This window comes from Tasmannia lanceolata, unplaced genomic scaffold (genome assembly GCF_043159265.1).
Source record: "Tasmannia lanceolata isolate RefF3 unplaced genomic scaffold, GAP_Taslan_0.1 ptg000006l, whole genome shotgun sequence".
NCBI classification, from domain to species: Eukaryota; Viridiplantae; Streptophyta; class Magnoliopsida; order Canellales; family Winteraceae; genus Tasmannia; species Tasmannia lanceolata.
Window position 1 is genome coordinate 5,235,574 of NW_027518683.1, and position 16,257 is coordinate 5,251,830.

The 16,257-nt window shown below is 36.4% G+C and overlaps 1 protein-coding gene across 16 annotated transcripts in view; it reads right to left on the reverse strand.

Moving 5' to 3' along the window:
- Nucleotides 1-16,257, reverse strand: part of LOC143879395 (uncharacterized) — a 55,431-nt gene that overhangs the window by 25,473 nt on the left and 13,701 nt on the right. For 4 of the 16 annotated variants that reach the window (XR_013251284.1, XR_013251283.1, XM_077381764.1 and 1 more), the window contains exons 3-4: nt 3,717-3,857; nt 3,213-3,275 (exon numbers count right to left, since the gene is read on the reverse strand). The exons of 4 other annotated variants lie outside the window; for them this stretch is intronic. Coding sequence is in view for 7 of the 12 variants with exons in the window: in XM_077381764.1 (XP_077237879.1) it covers nt 3,213-3,217 (5 nt within the window). In the remaining 5 variants the exon portion in view is untranslated. 8 more of the 16 variants (XR_013251285.1, XR_013251286.1, XM_077381756.1 and 5 more) reach the window with 5 other exon arrangements.

Below are 16,257 nucleotides of genomic sequence, written 5' to 3' on the forward strand. Positions count from 1 at the left end.
GAAAATATAAAAAAACAAAATAAAACCATAACAAGTAACATAAGAGTAAAAACACTTAAACATGAAAATACCAAAAAAAAAAAAGTAACAATAAATTTCAAATGTCATAAAAATAATAAAGAAACAATTACAACAATAAAAACATAAAAGTAAAAGACTCTTAATCATGAAAATATCAAAAGCAAAAAACTAACCAAAAGCAAAAAACTAACCAATAATTTCAAATGCAAAGAAGCACAAATAATAATAAACAATTAAAATACAAAATACAAAACACAAAAAATATTAAAATTACCATAAAAATGTTATAATTAGATAAGATAAATTTAAAAAACAAAAGGAGTGACAAAATATAAAAAAGAAACCCAAAATTACTATAAAATTTGGAATACTAATAAAAAAACAACAAAATCAAATGGTCTAAAAGTGTTACACAGGTATGCAGCAAATTCGAGTAATTAAACGTTTCACAATTAGTGAACTGAATTCTACACCTACCACACGAACTTGAATCATCACGTGGCTGCTAAAGCAAGCTAAGCTTCACACGGCTCTGAGGAAGCCAAGCGATTAATTTTAAAAAAAGACACCAAAAATTATTCTAAAATTTCGAGTACTAATAAAAAAAACTACAAATCAGAAAATCTAAAAGAATTGGAATTAAAAAAAATATGAAAATCACACATTTAATAAATATTAAACAATAAAAAAAATAAAGAAACTAGAAAAACAACAAATAATTAAATAAGTAACAAATGTAAATGAAAAATAAAATTCTAAAAGTATAAAAATAATAAATTGCAGGCACCGGCACCACAAAACCCTAAAAATTATAAAGTAAAATGTTACATTTAAAATAGTTAAAAATATAAACCATGTACCTTTCTGTTGCACGACCCAACATCTCAAAGTAGTTGAGGGGGAAAATCAAAGAGAAAAAACAATCGGAGCATCTTATATGCAAAAAATGTTTCTCATTGGCCTAATTTTTTGTAGGGATTAGAGTCGAGAAACTCCTACCTAGTTGAAGCTAGTTCAATGAGTTGCTTCAAATTACGAGGAATCAAGCCCAGCTAGTGGCATGATTTGAAATGGATTAGGTAGGGCATATCCGTTTACAACATGGGTGAGATCAACATACAATGAGTTCAAATCCATGAGCATATTGCTCATTGGAATTACAATCGAGGAACTCCTGTCAATGAGTTGCTTCAACTTACAAGGATTCAAGCCCAGCTAGTGGCATGATTCGAAATGGATTAGGTAGGGCATCCGTTTACGGCATGGGTGAGATCAACATACAATGAGTTCAAATCCATGACCATATTGCTCATGGGAATTACAGCCGAGGAACTCCTGTCCACTCGATTGAACTACATGACGGTAGTTCAATGAGTTGCTTCAAGTTACGAGGATTCAAGCCCATCTAGAGGCATGATTTGAAATGGATTAGGTAGGGCACCCGTTTACATGGCATGGGTGAGATCAACATACAATGAGTTCAAATCCATGAGCTTATTTATTGCTCATGGGAATTACAGTCGAGAAACTCCTGTCCACTTGACGGTCAGGTAGGGAATCAACGTCGCCCTCAGGAAGCAGCAATTGCATATCAAATCCACTCGACCGAATAAGCAAGGCCATCAAACTCATCCCATTCTCGGGCTAGTTGAATGATATGTAATATATCACGTAGGGCATCTGTTTAAGGAAGGGGTGAAAGATCAACATAGACTGAATAAGATAGGCCATCGGGTTCCTCATCCCATGAGCATATCGCTCTATTAATAATATCTACTACGGATAGAAGGCCATCGGGTTCATATCGCTCTATTAAAAATATCTACTACGAATAGAAGGCTCCTCCCTCCTTCCTATCACAGAAAGTATGTCTTTTGCCTAGCAACTTTAACTTTCCTTGGGATTGGGCCTGTAGCTCAATGGTTGAGGATCTGGTCCTCAACCTTGAGGTCTCAGGTTTTGTCGCAGGCAACCTAAAAAAAAAAATCTTAAACTTTCCCTAGCAGTAATCTTGATACCCCCTATATCAGTAAGCCTATATTAATAAGGTCGTGAGCTTAGCATGAATGCATCTTGTAGTATCCCCCCCCCCCCCACCCACCCACCCACCCAAACACACACACAACGAATAGTGATCACCACTACAAGAAGTCAACCCTAGATACATTTTTTAACACATTTAGTTCTTGTACCAACAAACAGGCATGCAAATACTAATGCTTATCAGGGTAGTCATTGTTAATGCTTAAATTCTCAAACAAGCATGCAAATGTTAATTTTTATCGTGTTAGTCTCGATACCCTTATCAGTAAGCCTATACTAATAAGGGCGTGAGCTTTCAGCATGAAAGCATCTTGCAATATACCCCTCACAATGAATAGTGATTACCACTGCAAGAAGTCAACCCTAGATAATTTTTTTCCGCACATTTAGTTCTTGTACAAAAAACAAGCATGCAAATGGTAATGCTTATCAGGCTAGGCATTACTCATCATTCTCAAACTAATAGCTATAAATATTTAATACGTTCAGTTCTAAAACAAGCATTAAACGCTCAGTTCTCAAACAAGCATGCAAATGTAAATGCTTAGTGTTGTTAGTCATTACTCATCATTCTCAACTAATAGCTATAAATGTTTAATAGGAACAGTTCACATCAGCGGCATTGAAATTCAGCGTGTTTTCATTGCTTCTCGTACTAAAGAGTAAATTATACCCACTTTTTACTAATTATAACCAATTAGACTAATTACAAAAGTTTATCGCTTCAAATTGACATGTAAAATTGTAAATTAATAGAGATTATTCTAAATACAAGAGCGACCCAGTTGGCATCATCCAACTGGCAATGGCTTAAAACCCTAGCAAAGCATCCAAAGCCTAGCAGCCAAATGCCCAAATTTCATGGAGGTGACTTGGTGAATGGCATTGACTATAGTGATCATCATATCTTCTGTTTGTGCCAACAATTGGAGGAAAAAGTGAAAAACTAGAAAACACCTCCAAAACCAATGCTATAAATGCCATTATGCTACTAAACAATATGGAACATACAGTGGATCTTTTCTAGTCTACCAGCGTGCTAGAATATTCAAAGACAAAAATATCATTCAAACAGCAAAAAATATCGTATTGGTACATGATCACCATCACTTGACATAGAGTGAAGGTTCAAAATAAAGAGAACATACTGCATGCCGTTTAGGAAAACATTCAATTGACATCAGATGATAATGATCCCCATATGGCACATCCTAGAAACAAAGGGCAGAGCAATCACCATGAAATTTCTTAACAATAATTAAAACTAAACCTAAGAATGGAGTTTATGAAAAGGGAAATAATATCAGTAGAAGTATTACCATGTTATTTTATTTCCACTAAAGCATCTTGTCTTTTAGTATTTAAAGAGCTGTCAAAATGTTCCTACAGCCCTTTTCAAAAAAAAAATGTTCCTACAGTTCCCAAAAAGCTCTCAAAACCCCGTTTAAAGAGAAAAGACAAGCTGGACCATGCAACTATTAAAACATGGTTGTGCTGATATCATTTTCCTTATGAAATTTACAAACGCATTAAAAATTCCCATTTTCCATACAAGTTTCAACAACCACATTACCAACGAAATAAAAGAAGTAATGATTGTGAAAATACCAATAAAAAACAACAGCAGTCAAAGAAACATCTGATACTCTTACTTGAGTAGGAGTCAAAGAAGAATATTGCTTTACAGACCGGGCATTCTTGAGAATGTACATGAAGATGGAGCCATTTGTACACCCGAGGCAAGAAGATCTTTGGCGTGTTCACTAAGCCCACTGGCCATCTTCAAATTCCGTCTGAAAATCACATAAAACCTTAATTAATAACAACGTCCAACTCAAAACCCTAATCAACAGAACGAAAAATCAATTCATAAAGAAGATAACAGCAAAATTCAAAAACTGGAGAACCAGACTAGCCACTAGTTACAAGACCCAACTTAAGTGAAATAAAGATATATGAGAAACAGAAATCAGAGACCCAACACAACCAGGTTTGGAAGCCGTAATTTAGAATCGAAACGATGAAAAACAAATTGAAACCCTAAATTAAAACACATCAAATCATTTGCTATGGACCGATAAAATCCAAATAGAAAAAAAAACAATACAGTTTTCTACCTTCCATCAATCCAGAAACAATAAGAAATCTAGGTTTCCTCAGCAACATCAATGCTGAGGAAACCCTAAACCTTAAATCCAATTCGAACCTCATTGCTCAAAAACCCTAAAAACTTTTCACAATCGAAGCAGATCCCCCAAACTCAAGGGATTATTTGCTTTTGCTTGATCCCTCCCCTTTTCTGCCCAGGCGAAATAAACCTTCAAGCCGATTCGAACCTCGTTGCCCAGAAACCCTAAAAAGTTTTCAAAATCGAACCCTTCTCCGTATGTTTTTTGCAGAATTTATGCTCCCGGTAAAGCCCTCAACGAGATACCCTACAACCAAATCGGCTACAGCACAAAAAAAGGACGATTGGCGAAGAATCGGAAAGGAATTAGGGTTTTGAATTTCAGATGGAGAGATGGGAAGATGGGATTGAGGCGGGGAGAGAGAGAGAGAGAGAGAGACAGAGAGAGAGACAGAGAGAGAGGGGTCCAGAATGGAAATAGAAACTGCTTGGAGAATGGAGAGGGAGTGAAATTTGTTTTGTGCCCCCACCTCCAACGGTCTAAAACTAGGCACGTGCTTAACGGTGGAAAATGGAAATAGACACTACGTGGCGAGGGAGGAGATTGTTGTGTTGTGCCCTCGTGTCTAACGGTCTAAACTACGCACATGCGCTAATTCCATAGAAAATGAAGTAAAATTCTTTTCTTTTTTTTTGGAAAATAATTCCATAGAAAATGAGGAATCCAAACTCTGGAAAATATGTCTTTCATGAAAAATATTTCCCTACCTACTATACGCACCCAGAGAGAGAGAGAGAGGGTTTCCTTGAAAACAAAGGAAATTCTTTATTTTTGGAAAAAACAATTCTTTGGAAAAGGAGCAAACCAAACACCAGAAATATTTGTGTAAAGAAAAATATTTCCATACATCCAAGCAGCCCGAGAGAGAGAGAGAGAGAGAGAGAGAGAGAGAGAGAGAGGTGGGTGCGTGGGGGGTGGGGGTCCTCTAATTTGTAATTTTTTCATGGTGAATAAATATTCCAATGTTAGCTGATTTGTAAATTTCTTGGAAAACAAGGAAAAATCTTTATTTTTTTAATCTTTTCACATTGAATAAATATTCCAAGGTGAGCTGTTTTGTAATAATTTCCATGAAAATGGGAAAAAATTTTTATTTTTTGTAAAAATAATTTCATGGGAAATGAGAAAACAAAACACTGAAAAATAACTCTCTCTACATACAAGCAGTCCTAGAGAGAACCAGAGAGTTGGATTGTGCTGATGGAAGAAGTCCTTTGTAGTTCTTAGTTCTTACAAAAGGAGGCCAGCAAGAAGTCAATATAAAAAAAAGAAAAAAATCGAAAAGCAAGAAGTGGATTCCTTGCCTAAATTGATATCACAAAATCCTCTAACAACGTAATTAGGCTGTAACCCGAAGAATATTTCCATATAATAATCCTAGCCCTCCGATCTACAGAGGTACTGCACATTATAGAAGCCTCTCTATAGGCTGGAGGGGGGTTAGGATCATACTATGGAGTTTATCTACAGAGGAACTGCACATGATGTATTTTAGATTGAATAAATCCCAGGGATTTGCTACCCTGCATTTATAGAATTCTCTTATTGGGGATGTTCTTTGGGGATATAAAGCAAGGATAAAATAAAACCAGGCCTGCTTTTTCGCTGTTTTTCAGTAGCATCGCATCCTCTCCTCACTTATGCCTTCTCAATTCTCTCCCTCCCCCACCCTCATCCATCTCCCACCATGGAAAAAACTTTCATGGCGGCAAGCATCCAACCAGTGGCCTACAAGCACATCATTAGAACAAAGATGAGGACAGTTCACATTTGATGGTAAATAGGAAAGTTAGGAATGCTCCTCTGGTGCAGTATTTGTACCATAGCCTGTTCAAAGTGGAGCCTACCAGATAGATAAGTATGAAGGTGGTGGGCCAGTACTCCTCTGTACAATATCAAAGTTCAGAAGTCTGACCTTCTCTCCCATCTTTTATCTTCATATCTTAACCTTCTCTGTTTCCAAATCCACATCCACCATTACACACATTGAATATAATGCTTTACCAGTAAAGTTTCCATTCCAGAAAACTACCCTTCAGCTTTCACCTCAAAACCCATGGATTGTTTAGTATTTATTCTCAGGTGATGAGTTGTCAACTTGCAGGAATTATAAATCTAGAACGGGGTCCTCCTTTGCGTTGGTATCAACTGGAATACGATTGTAATCATAATCATCAAACTTGTAATCCTCATCAAGATCTTCCACAGTTGTATTGTTACCATCATAGTGAAAGGCATCAAACCAAAAGCTCGGGCTATCTTGAGCATGCGACCAACCTTCCTCTGAGCTTTGGCACTAATGCGGGTCTGCACAAACGAAAACAGAAACAACTGAAGAAAGATAATCTCTTAAAGACAGTCGAGCCTCAGTTATTGTTTTGTGCTCACCTGGCTTCTTTTGATGCTAATCCCGGGTTCCGTAAGAAAATTGGCAAGGAATCTAACATTCTGCATGAAATATCTTATACAGTAAGATGATGGAAATTTTACTTGAATATTTTGTAGAAAAGAACAAGGATGTTCAAGGATCTAATCACAGTCCAATCATGATAAAACAATCACAAGTTCTGGGGTCTAACCTATCCATCACCTGTTAAAAAGGCCAAAGACTGACTGTGATGAGATGTGAGGACTTCAAGACGGTGACGGATATACATTGTAGGGTGGGGCCTAAAATATCCATCACCTGCTGCGCCATGTGCCTTGTGCCTTTAGTAGAAGAAACGGCGGATCACATTTTCATTCATTGTAGGATGGCCCAAGAGATTTGGTCCTTCGTCCTAAACTTTTTTTGATAAAAAAATGACGAGTTCTGGGGTCTAACATATCCATCACCTGTTAAAAAGGTCAAAGACGGTGACTGTGATGAGATGTGAGGACCTGCAAGACAGTGACGGATATACATTGTAGGGTGGGGCCTAAAATATTCATCACCTGCTGCGCCAAGTACCTTTAGCAGACGAAACGGGGGATCACATTTTCATTCAATGTAGGATGGCCCAAGAGATTTGGTCCTTTGTCCTAAACTTTTTTGATAAAACAATGACGAGTTCTGGGGTCTAACATATCCATCACCTGTTAAAAAGGTCAAAACCGGTGACTGTGATGAGATGTGAGGACCTGCAAGACAGTGACGGATATACATTGTAGGGTGGGGCCTAAAATATTCATCACCTGCTGCGCCATGCACCTTTAGCAGAAGAAACGGCGGATCACATTTTCATTCCATGTAGGATGGCCCAAGAGATTTGGTCCTTTGTCCTAAACTTTTTTGATAAAACAATGACGAGTTCTGGGGTCTAACATATCCATCACCTGTTAAAAAGGTCAAAGACTGTGGCTCTGATGAGATGTGAGGACCTGCAAGACAGTGATGGATATACATTGTAGGGTGGGGTCTAAAATATCCATCAGCTGCTGCGCCATGTGCCTTTAGCAGATGAAACGGCGGATCACATTTTCATTCATTGTAGGATGGCCCAAGAGATTTGGTCCTTTGTCCTAAACATTTTTGGCACAACCTGGTTTTCCCAGACCATATTACAAATCTATTTGGAGAATGAACTTTTGCCGCTTTGGGCCACACGGAGGGGCCAGATTTTGTGGTTCTTGGCCCTTATCACTTCACTTTGGGCTATATGGGAAAGAAAGGAATAGGGGGTCTTCAAAGGATCGGCCAAGAAGAGTTGCTCTATTCAACAAGAAGTTTTATCATCGATTGTGCACTGGGTGGGCCGAAGTCCTCCCAAACTTTAGAGCTATGCATGAATCCACAATTAGACTACTTTAAGTAGAGGTGTGCATGAGCAGGATCATGACCACCAACAACAAGTTTTATCATCGATTGTGCACTGGGCCGAAGTCCTCCCAAACTTTAGAGCCACGCCTGAATCCACAATTAGACTACTTTTAGTAGAGGTGTGCATGAGCAGGATCATGTCCACCAACAACAAGTTTTATAATCGACTGTGCACTGGGCCGAAGTCCTCCCAAACTTTATAGCTATGCCTGAATCCACAATTAGACTACTTTCAGTAGAGGTGTGCATGAGCAGGATCATGTCCACTAAACCTACCCCTCGAAGTGGTTGCCCCTTTCTACTGAGTTGGTTAAGTTGTACTTTGACAGATCCCGTATTGGGAACCCATGCCTGTCGAGCGTGAGGGGTCTTACTCACAACAAGGATGGTGCCCACCAAGTGGGTTTTTTTCGGCCCACTAGGTCGAACAGATGCTAACGCGGCAGAAGTACATACCTTACTAGCTGGGATTCGCATGGCGGATTACAGGGACCTTGACGCAATCCCTTGGATGAAGCAGGGGGTACACTATCAATGGAGATCGGCCGATGTGATCAAAGAGATTTTGGATTGATATCGAGGGTTATCCAGTGACTTTCCAACATGTAGGGCACTTTGCCAATAGTGATGTTGATTAGTTTTGCCCGCTATACTCAACTCAACTCAACAAGGCCTTTGTCCCAAACTAGTTGGGGTCGGCTAAATGAATCCTTTAGAAAAATTTCATGAAGAATGTGAAAGGAATCTATACGGCTCTAATCCTGGCTCTAGTTGGGTTCTTCTATGTGCATAATTTTCTTCCATTCTATCCTATCCAAGGTCATGTTCTCTATTATGTTCCTAGCTATCAAGTCTTTCCTCACTGTTTCTACCCAAGTTGTTTTCGGTCGGCCGCTACCTCTTTTTACTCCATCAATTTCACACGAGTCGCCTCTTCTCACCGGAGCATCCAAAGGCCTACGTTGGATATGCCCAAACCATCTTAAGTGGTGCTCTCTCATCTTCTCCTCAATTGGTGCCACCCCCACCTTTTTATGAATGTCTTCATTTTTAATTCTATCTAACCCCTTGTGTGGCCGCACATACATCTAAGCATTCGCATCTCCGCTACACTCATCTTATGCACATGTTGCTTCTTTGTGGCCCAACATTCTGAGCCGTACAGCATGGCTGGCCTCACAGCTGTCTTATAGAACTTTCCCTTCAACTTGTGGTAGGAATTTTACGGTCGCAAAGAACTCCTGAGGCAAGCTTCCACTTCAACCAACCTGCACTTATTCTATGGTTAACATCCTCTTCAATCTCTTCTTCCTCATGTAGAATTGAACCAAGATAGTGAAAGATATCCCTCTTAGGTACCTCATGTCCAGTCATATTTACTACATCCTCATCCCGCCTCCTTACATTACTAAAGTCGCATTCCATATATTCTGTCTTAGTCCTACTCAGTCTAACCTTTGGATTCCAAAGTAGTTCTCCATAACTCTAACTTAGCAGTTACTCCTACTTTGGTTTCATCGATTAATACTATATCATATGCAAATAACATACACCACAGCACCTCATCCTAGAAACCCTTCCGTAAGCTCATCCATAACTAGCGTAAAAAGATAAGGGCTTAGAGCTGATCCTTGGTGTAGTCCTACTGTGATTAGAAACTCACTAGAAGTGCAATATGTGGTTCTGACACTAGTTACTGCTCCATCGTACATATCCTTAATCACATCAACATATTTAGTATGCACTTTTTTCCTTTCAAGAACCCACCACATAACATTCCTAGGAACTCTATCATACGCTTTCTCCAAATCAATGAAAACCATCTGAAGGTCCGTTTTATTTTCTCTAAATCTCTCAATTAACCGCCTAATTAAGAAGATAGCTTCCATAGTCGATCGTCCGGGCATGAAGCCAAATTGATTCTCTGACACCTTAGTCTCTTCTCTTAAGCGCAATTACCCTCTCCCAAAGCTTCATGGTGTGACTCATTAGCTTGATTCCCCGGTAATTGATGCAACTCTGAATATCCCCTTTATTCTTATAAATAGGTACTAATGTACTCTTCCTCCACTCATCAGGCATCTTCTTAATCTTCAAAATATTGTTAAATAATCTAATTAACCAAACCAAACCTACATCTCCAAGTTTGGAGACTTTTGATTATCTTCCCTCGAGTTTTGATACTATTGTTTTTTCCAATTTTTTGCTTGGCTTGTTTTCGACCATCCCGGTCCTCCAGCATTTGCCCACTTTATTTAATGAAACATTTAAAAAAAATTAATTGCTAATAAACTTGGATGCCTAAATTGACATGTATCTGCCAAATTGCAATTTCTTCACAGACTTATCTCAAAACTAACTTGCTAAAATGCTAACGGGACAGTAAAAGAATAATAAAAAACTATGAACTCGTGAAAAGTAAACAAGTACATATACTTAAATCAGTGATTTCTTTATATTGTCAAAATATAGGCAATACTGCAATAGATAACATCAAAGTGCAGTCCTTTAGACGGCTATCCATTCAAGCTGCAATGACAGTAAACAAAATCTACATAATGGGCACCACACCATATGGACTCCATGCCACCATAAATAAGAAGTTAAGGGGGAGCCCAGGAAACCATTGCTATAATGTGAGACACTAGAACCCCTTGTCTTTGAATGAGAGGAATCATAGAAATTCATTCCTTGGATTTTCAAACCCCAGCCAACAGTGAAATGCCAGATTTCTTCATATTGTCAAAATATAGGCAATACTGCAATAGATAACATCAAAGTGCAGTCCTTTAGACGGCTATCCATTCAAGCTGCAATGACAGTAAACATAATCTACATAATGGGTGCCACACCATATGGACTCCATGCCACCATAAATGAGAAGTTATGGGTGAGCCCAGGAAACCATTGCTATAATGTGAGACACTAGAACCCCTTGTCTTTGAATGAGAGGAATCATAGAAATTCATTCCTTGGATTTTCAAACCCCAGCCAACAGTGAAATGCCTGGTTCCACATCATTAGGGGTGTTCATTATTCGGTTATAACCGAACCGAACCGAACCGAACCGAATTGGTTCGGTCGGTTCGGTTCGGTTTCGGGTTTTTTTTTTTGGAAATTCGGTTATTCGGTTTCGGTTTTCAGTTATCTCAACAAAAAAAATCGGTTAACCGAATAACCGAAATTATGGATGAAAACCATTTTTTCCCAAAAAAAAAGTGCTATATGTGCACTCCGTAGGATGATCAAAATTGTCCATTTGATTGATCACAACTTAATTAGGTTGTGCTCAAAAATTCATTTCGATCGGATGATCCTAGCCCTCCGATCCAAACCGAGATTTTCATTTTTTTCCCTCTTTTCTCCCACAATAACCGAATTGTTAATCGGTTCGGTTTTTAGGAATTTCGGTTCGGTTTCGGTTACCGAAATTTGATAACCGAAATTATTTCGGTTATCAAATCTCGGTTTATTAGGTTCGGTTATAACCGAATAACCACCCCTACACATCATATCAAATGAATCTTGTATTGTTCTTCTTCTTCTTCTTCTTCTCTCTCTCTCTCTCTCTCTTAATGGTAATGAACCTGGTGTTGCTTAGTCCCTTTTCATATATCAGAGAACTCCATAAGCTACGTTGCCATGTACCTATATTGTAAGAATGATCACAATGCACTACTTTGTGCACAATGCACTACTTTGTGCACTCCCCGGTAAATCTTTGGGAAGGCCCAAGACACACTGAAGAGACCTAAACTGAAATATCAAATTGGTGAAGGTGTTTTATGGGTTAAGGAAATCCCAAGGTCATTGTTAGAAACTTGGTTGGAGTGATTTTTAACTAGAGCCGCAATCTTGCTCCTTTTAAACATCTTAATGGTAATGAACCTGGTGTTGCTTAGTCCCTTTTCATATATCAGAGAACTCCATAAGCTACGTTGCCATGTACCTATATTGTAAGAATGATCACAATGCAGTACTTTGTGCACTCCCCGTTAAATCTTTGGGAAGGCCCCAAGACACACTGAAGAGACCTAAACTGAAATATCAAATTGGTGAAGGTATTTTATGGGTTAAGGAAGTCCCAAGGTCATTGTTAGAAACTTGGTTGGAGTGATTTTTAACTAGAGCTGCAATCTTGTTCCTTTTAAACATCTTAAGCATTCCAATTCTTGGATTTTATTAGTAGCACCCTCTCCCCTACTCACAAGTTGCACCAAAACTTCTCCTGCTCCAACTCTGTACAATTGATGTTTGAAAATTTTTAGACAGTTAGTATCGATGAAGAACAATTCCGATAAGGTTCATTTGATAATTCATTATTAATAAAGACAAACCTCAACAAGCGTTGTCATCACCCTATGTTAACGGCTAATTAATTTGTGGTTATGATAGATCAGGGATTAATTCTCATTTCTCATTCAACTTCAAAAAATGATTATGCATAGAGATCATGATGAACTGAGATATTTTTTGGGAATGGAGGTCTCCCAAAACTCTTTTATTTTTTAGCCAAAATAAATTGGTACTACATCTCACTTGACAAATTGTAAACCTACTAGCACACATTGGAGCTCAATGTTAAAACAGTTCATATGATAGTCGACTTTTACAAGATGCAACATCCCGTCACAAGTTACTTCATGGGTTGGTATACCAGACTATGCTATGTCCAAATAGTACTCATGCAGTCCACACACGATCATGTTTAATTGTTGTCCATTGCATTATCTAGTGCAGAAGACAAATGCAGATTCACATCAATTACATTGAGTTACCGTATGGATCAAATGACTACTCAGAACTTTGAGCATTCATATTAATTTCCTACTCCATGGAACGATAATACTAGTCAAGCAAGAGTGCATCCATTTTGGTCTTTCAACTGTATAAGCATATAGAGGTCGATTGCCCCTCATCTAGGAAAAGTTACAGCTTACAAGCAGGATTTTAACATTCCCATGTCCACCACCATGCAAATTGCAAATGACTACTCAGAACTTTAAGCATTCATCTTAATTTCCTACTCCATGGAGCGATAATACAAGTCAAGCAAGAGTGCATCCATTTTGGTCTTTCAAATGTATAAGCATATAGAGGTCGATTGCCCCTCATCTAGGAAAAGCTACAGCTTACAAGCAGGATTGTAACATTCTCATGTCCACCACCATGCAAATTGCATATATGTTTGCCAAAGCCATGAGCCAAACATTCTTTATATAGCGGATGGACTCTCTCGGTTGGAATCTTAAAGCATCATATCTTATCAGGGGAATTCTGGGCATACTTATTCTCAACCAGGATCAAATGATTGGCGATGAAATACAATCGATGCAGAGAATTTCCTCCAGCAAGTTCAACATTAAACCCCCTTCTCAACCTAAGAAAAGAAGCCAATTGAAAAAGGCCCATTAGAGACGATTACTTAGATACACCACTTGGATTTCAATTCCAATGATACTTACAGGGTCGCTAAGGCTGTGCATTTTTTTAGTTTTATTTTTTGAATAGTTCGCTAAGGTTGTGTTTTGTCCAATCATATATATTAAACTATCAGCCAAATTGATTCATTTGCATAGATGTACCCACAGCTACATTGATAAGAAGTTGCTCTAATAATTCAGAAAAATAAGTATCCACTGGTACCAAAAGCCGTTGAGGGTGTCACGTAAAGCTGTTTCGTTGTCATCTTAGTCTTCTTTAATTTATCCACAAGAAGCCCTGGAAAAAATTCAATTCTAGTGTAAGTAGGGTCGCTGATGCTGAGTATTGTCCACTCATAAGTACAGGGTCGCTAATGCTGTGTATTGTCCAATCATAAGTATTAAACTATTGTGGCAGAATTCTAAATGAGGCTTGATGGAACAAGGACATAGGATCATCTGATCAAGGTGTTCTCAACATCATTTTGCCGAACATATGGTTTTTTTATCAAATCATGGGTCCGCCCAATGTCTTTTACGAAGGAGTGTAAACATAACGTTCCTTTTAGCATTTTCCTTTCCTCTTTTGTTGACGAAGTTCTAGAAAGATGTCGGGGGAGGGATTCTAGACCAAGACAGCCTCTGTTTGAATGTGCAAGGTGCATGTGAGCCAGGCTTCGCAGGAGGATTGGTCTATATGCAAGGTGTGGAAATATAGGTTGTCCCAATATAGCATCCCAAATCATTTTCATATGATGAGTGCAGTGCTTAAAAAACTCGTTGAAAACATTGTAAATTTTTTTAATAGAAGAAACATTGTAAAGTGTTGCGCGATAGTACAAGAAAAAACTGATAAAATTCTCGCAATTAATCCTAAAGTATCTTGAATCCAACAAGGCATCAAGTACTTATCATTCAGAAGAATATGTGCAACAGAAAACAAAGCACAAAAAATATTTATAATTTTGCTAAAAACATTACAATTAAATAAGACTCAAAGGTTACTACAAACTTTTGAAAAAAAAACATATAAAACTACAAAAACTAAAACAATATTAAAGTATTGTAAAAAAGGGATTTCATTTTATAAAAAAAATTAAAAAAATGGATAAATAATATAGAAAATTTGACTTTAGAAGTACAAAAATCGTGCAGTTAGTGAAAATGTAAAGAAAAAAATAAAAAATTTATTTTTTCATAATTTTAAATTCTAATTATTATACTTTTAAATTCTATTTTTAACGTCTATGAATAAAATAGAATTTTACATTATTTTTAGTTACTTTTTTATTTCTTGATTTCATTGGATATTTCTATAACTATTACAACATAATAATGTAATAGAAAAACAAAATTTAATAGGAACAATTAAAACTTAAACTAATGATATTAAAATTAAAAACTAAAAGTTGACCAAATTTAAAAGAAATATGACCTAGGTAACAAACATATTTCTTCTATGTTTGGTTAAATGTTTAGTTTTTAATTTTAATATTATTAGTTTAACTATTACCTGGTTATTAAATTTTATTTCTCTGTTACATTGTATGTTGTAATTATTGTAAAAACATCTAATAAAATTATGAAATAAAAAAGTAACACAAAAGAATGTAAACTTTACACCATTCATAGAATTGAAAAATAAAATTTAAAAGCATAAAATTTTGAATTTAACATTGGAAAAAAAAGATTAAACTTTTTTGTGTAGTTTATTTTTCACTAAATGTATAATTTTCATTCTTTTAAAATCTAATTTTTTAAGTTAAGTATTCTTTTTATGATATTTCTAGATTTTTTTATAGGTATATTAAAATTCAAAATTTTATAACAATTTTTGTGTGTTTTATTTTGTTGCTTACAATAATTATAAATTTTTTATTAGAGTTTTAGATACGTTTTGTGCTTCGTTTTTTGTTTGCTATGTATAATTTTTAACTTTAAAATGATAATTTTTCATATTACATATCCTCTTTCATGATACTTTCAATTTTTTACTTTTGTATTTTTTTTTAAATGATACTTTCAATTTTTCATATTACATATCCTTTAAAATGATACTTTCAATTTTTTACTTTTGTATTTTTTTTTTGAATTTTTTTTTTGAAAAACAGCTTGCCTCAACAACTACTTTTTTCTAATTTTACGTATCCCCTTTTTTATACTTTAATTAGTATTAGAATTTTTTTTAAGAGGGCGAGCATTGGCGCAACGGTAAGGTTGCCCCATTGTGACCTGGTGATCACGGGTTCGAGTCACACAGCCTCTCTGCAAAGCAGGGGGGGTGGTGGTAAGGCCACGTACATTTAGCCCTCCCCACAATAGCGGGAGCCTCGTGCACTGGGCTGCCCTTATTTTATCAATATTAGAAATTTTATCATAATTTTTGGAATTTTATATTTTGTTGCTCATTCTTCTATGCCTTATTTTAAATATAACGTTTTTATATTTCGTGTTTGTACCTTGTTTAATTATAAAGTTTTTACTGAAATTTTGAATATTTTTGTGCAAACATTCATATATTTTGAATAATGTTTTTAAATATAATGTTTTTAAATTATGTTTTTTTCTATTGCAAATGTTCTTCTAAATGATGAAAATTAATTTAACAAACAAGAAATACATTTAAAAGAAAGAAATCATTAATAACCCTAAAAACATAAAAAAATTGTTAACAAACCTCCAAAAAACATAAAAAAATCGTTACTAACCCTAAAAAAAACATAAATTGAAAGGATTAAATTAAAAAAATATATATGTAAAAACCCTATGTGAAAATTTTCTA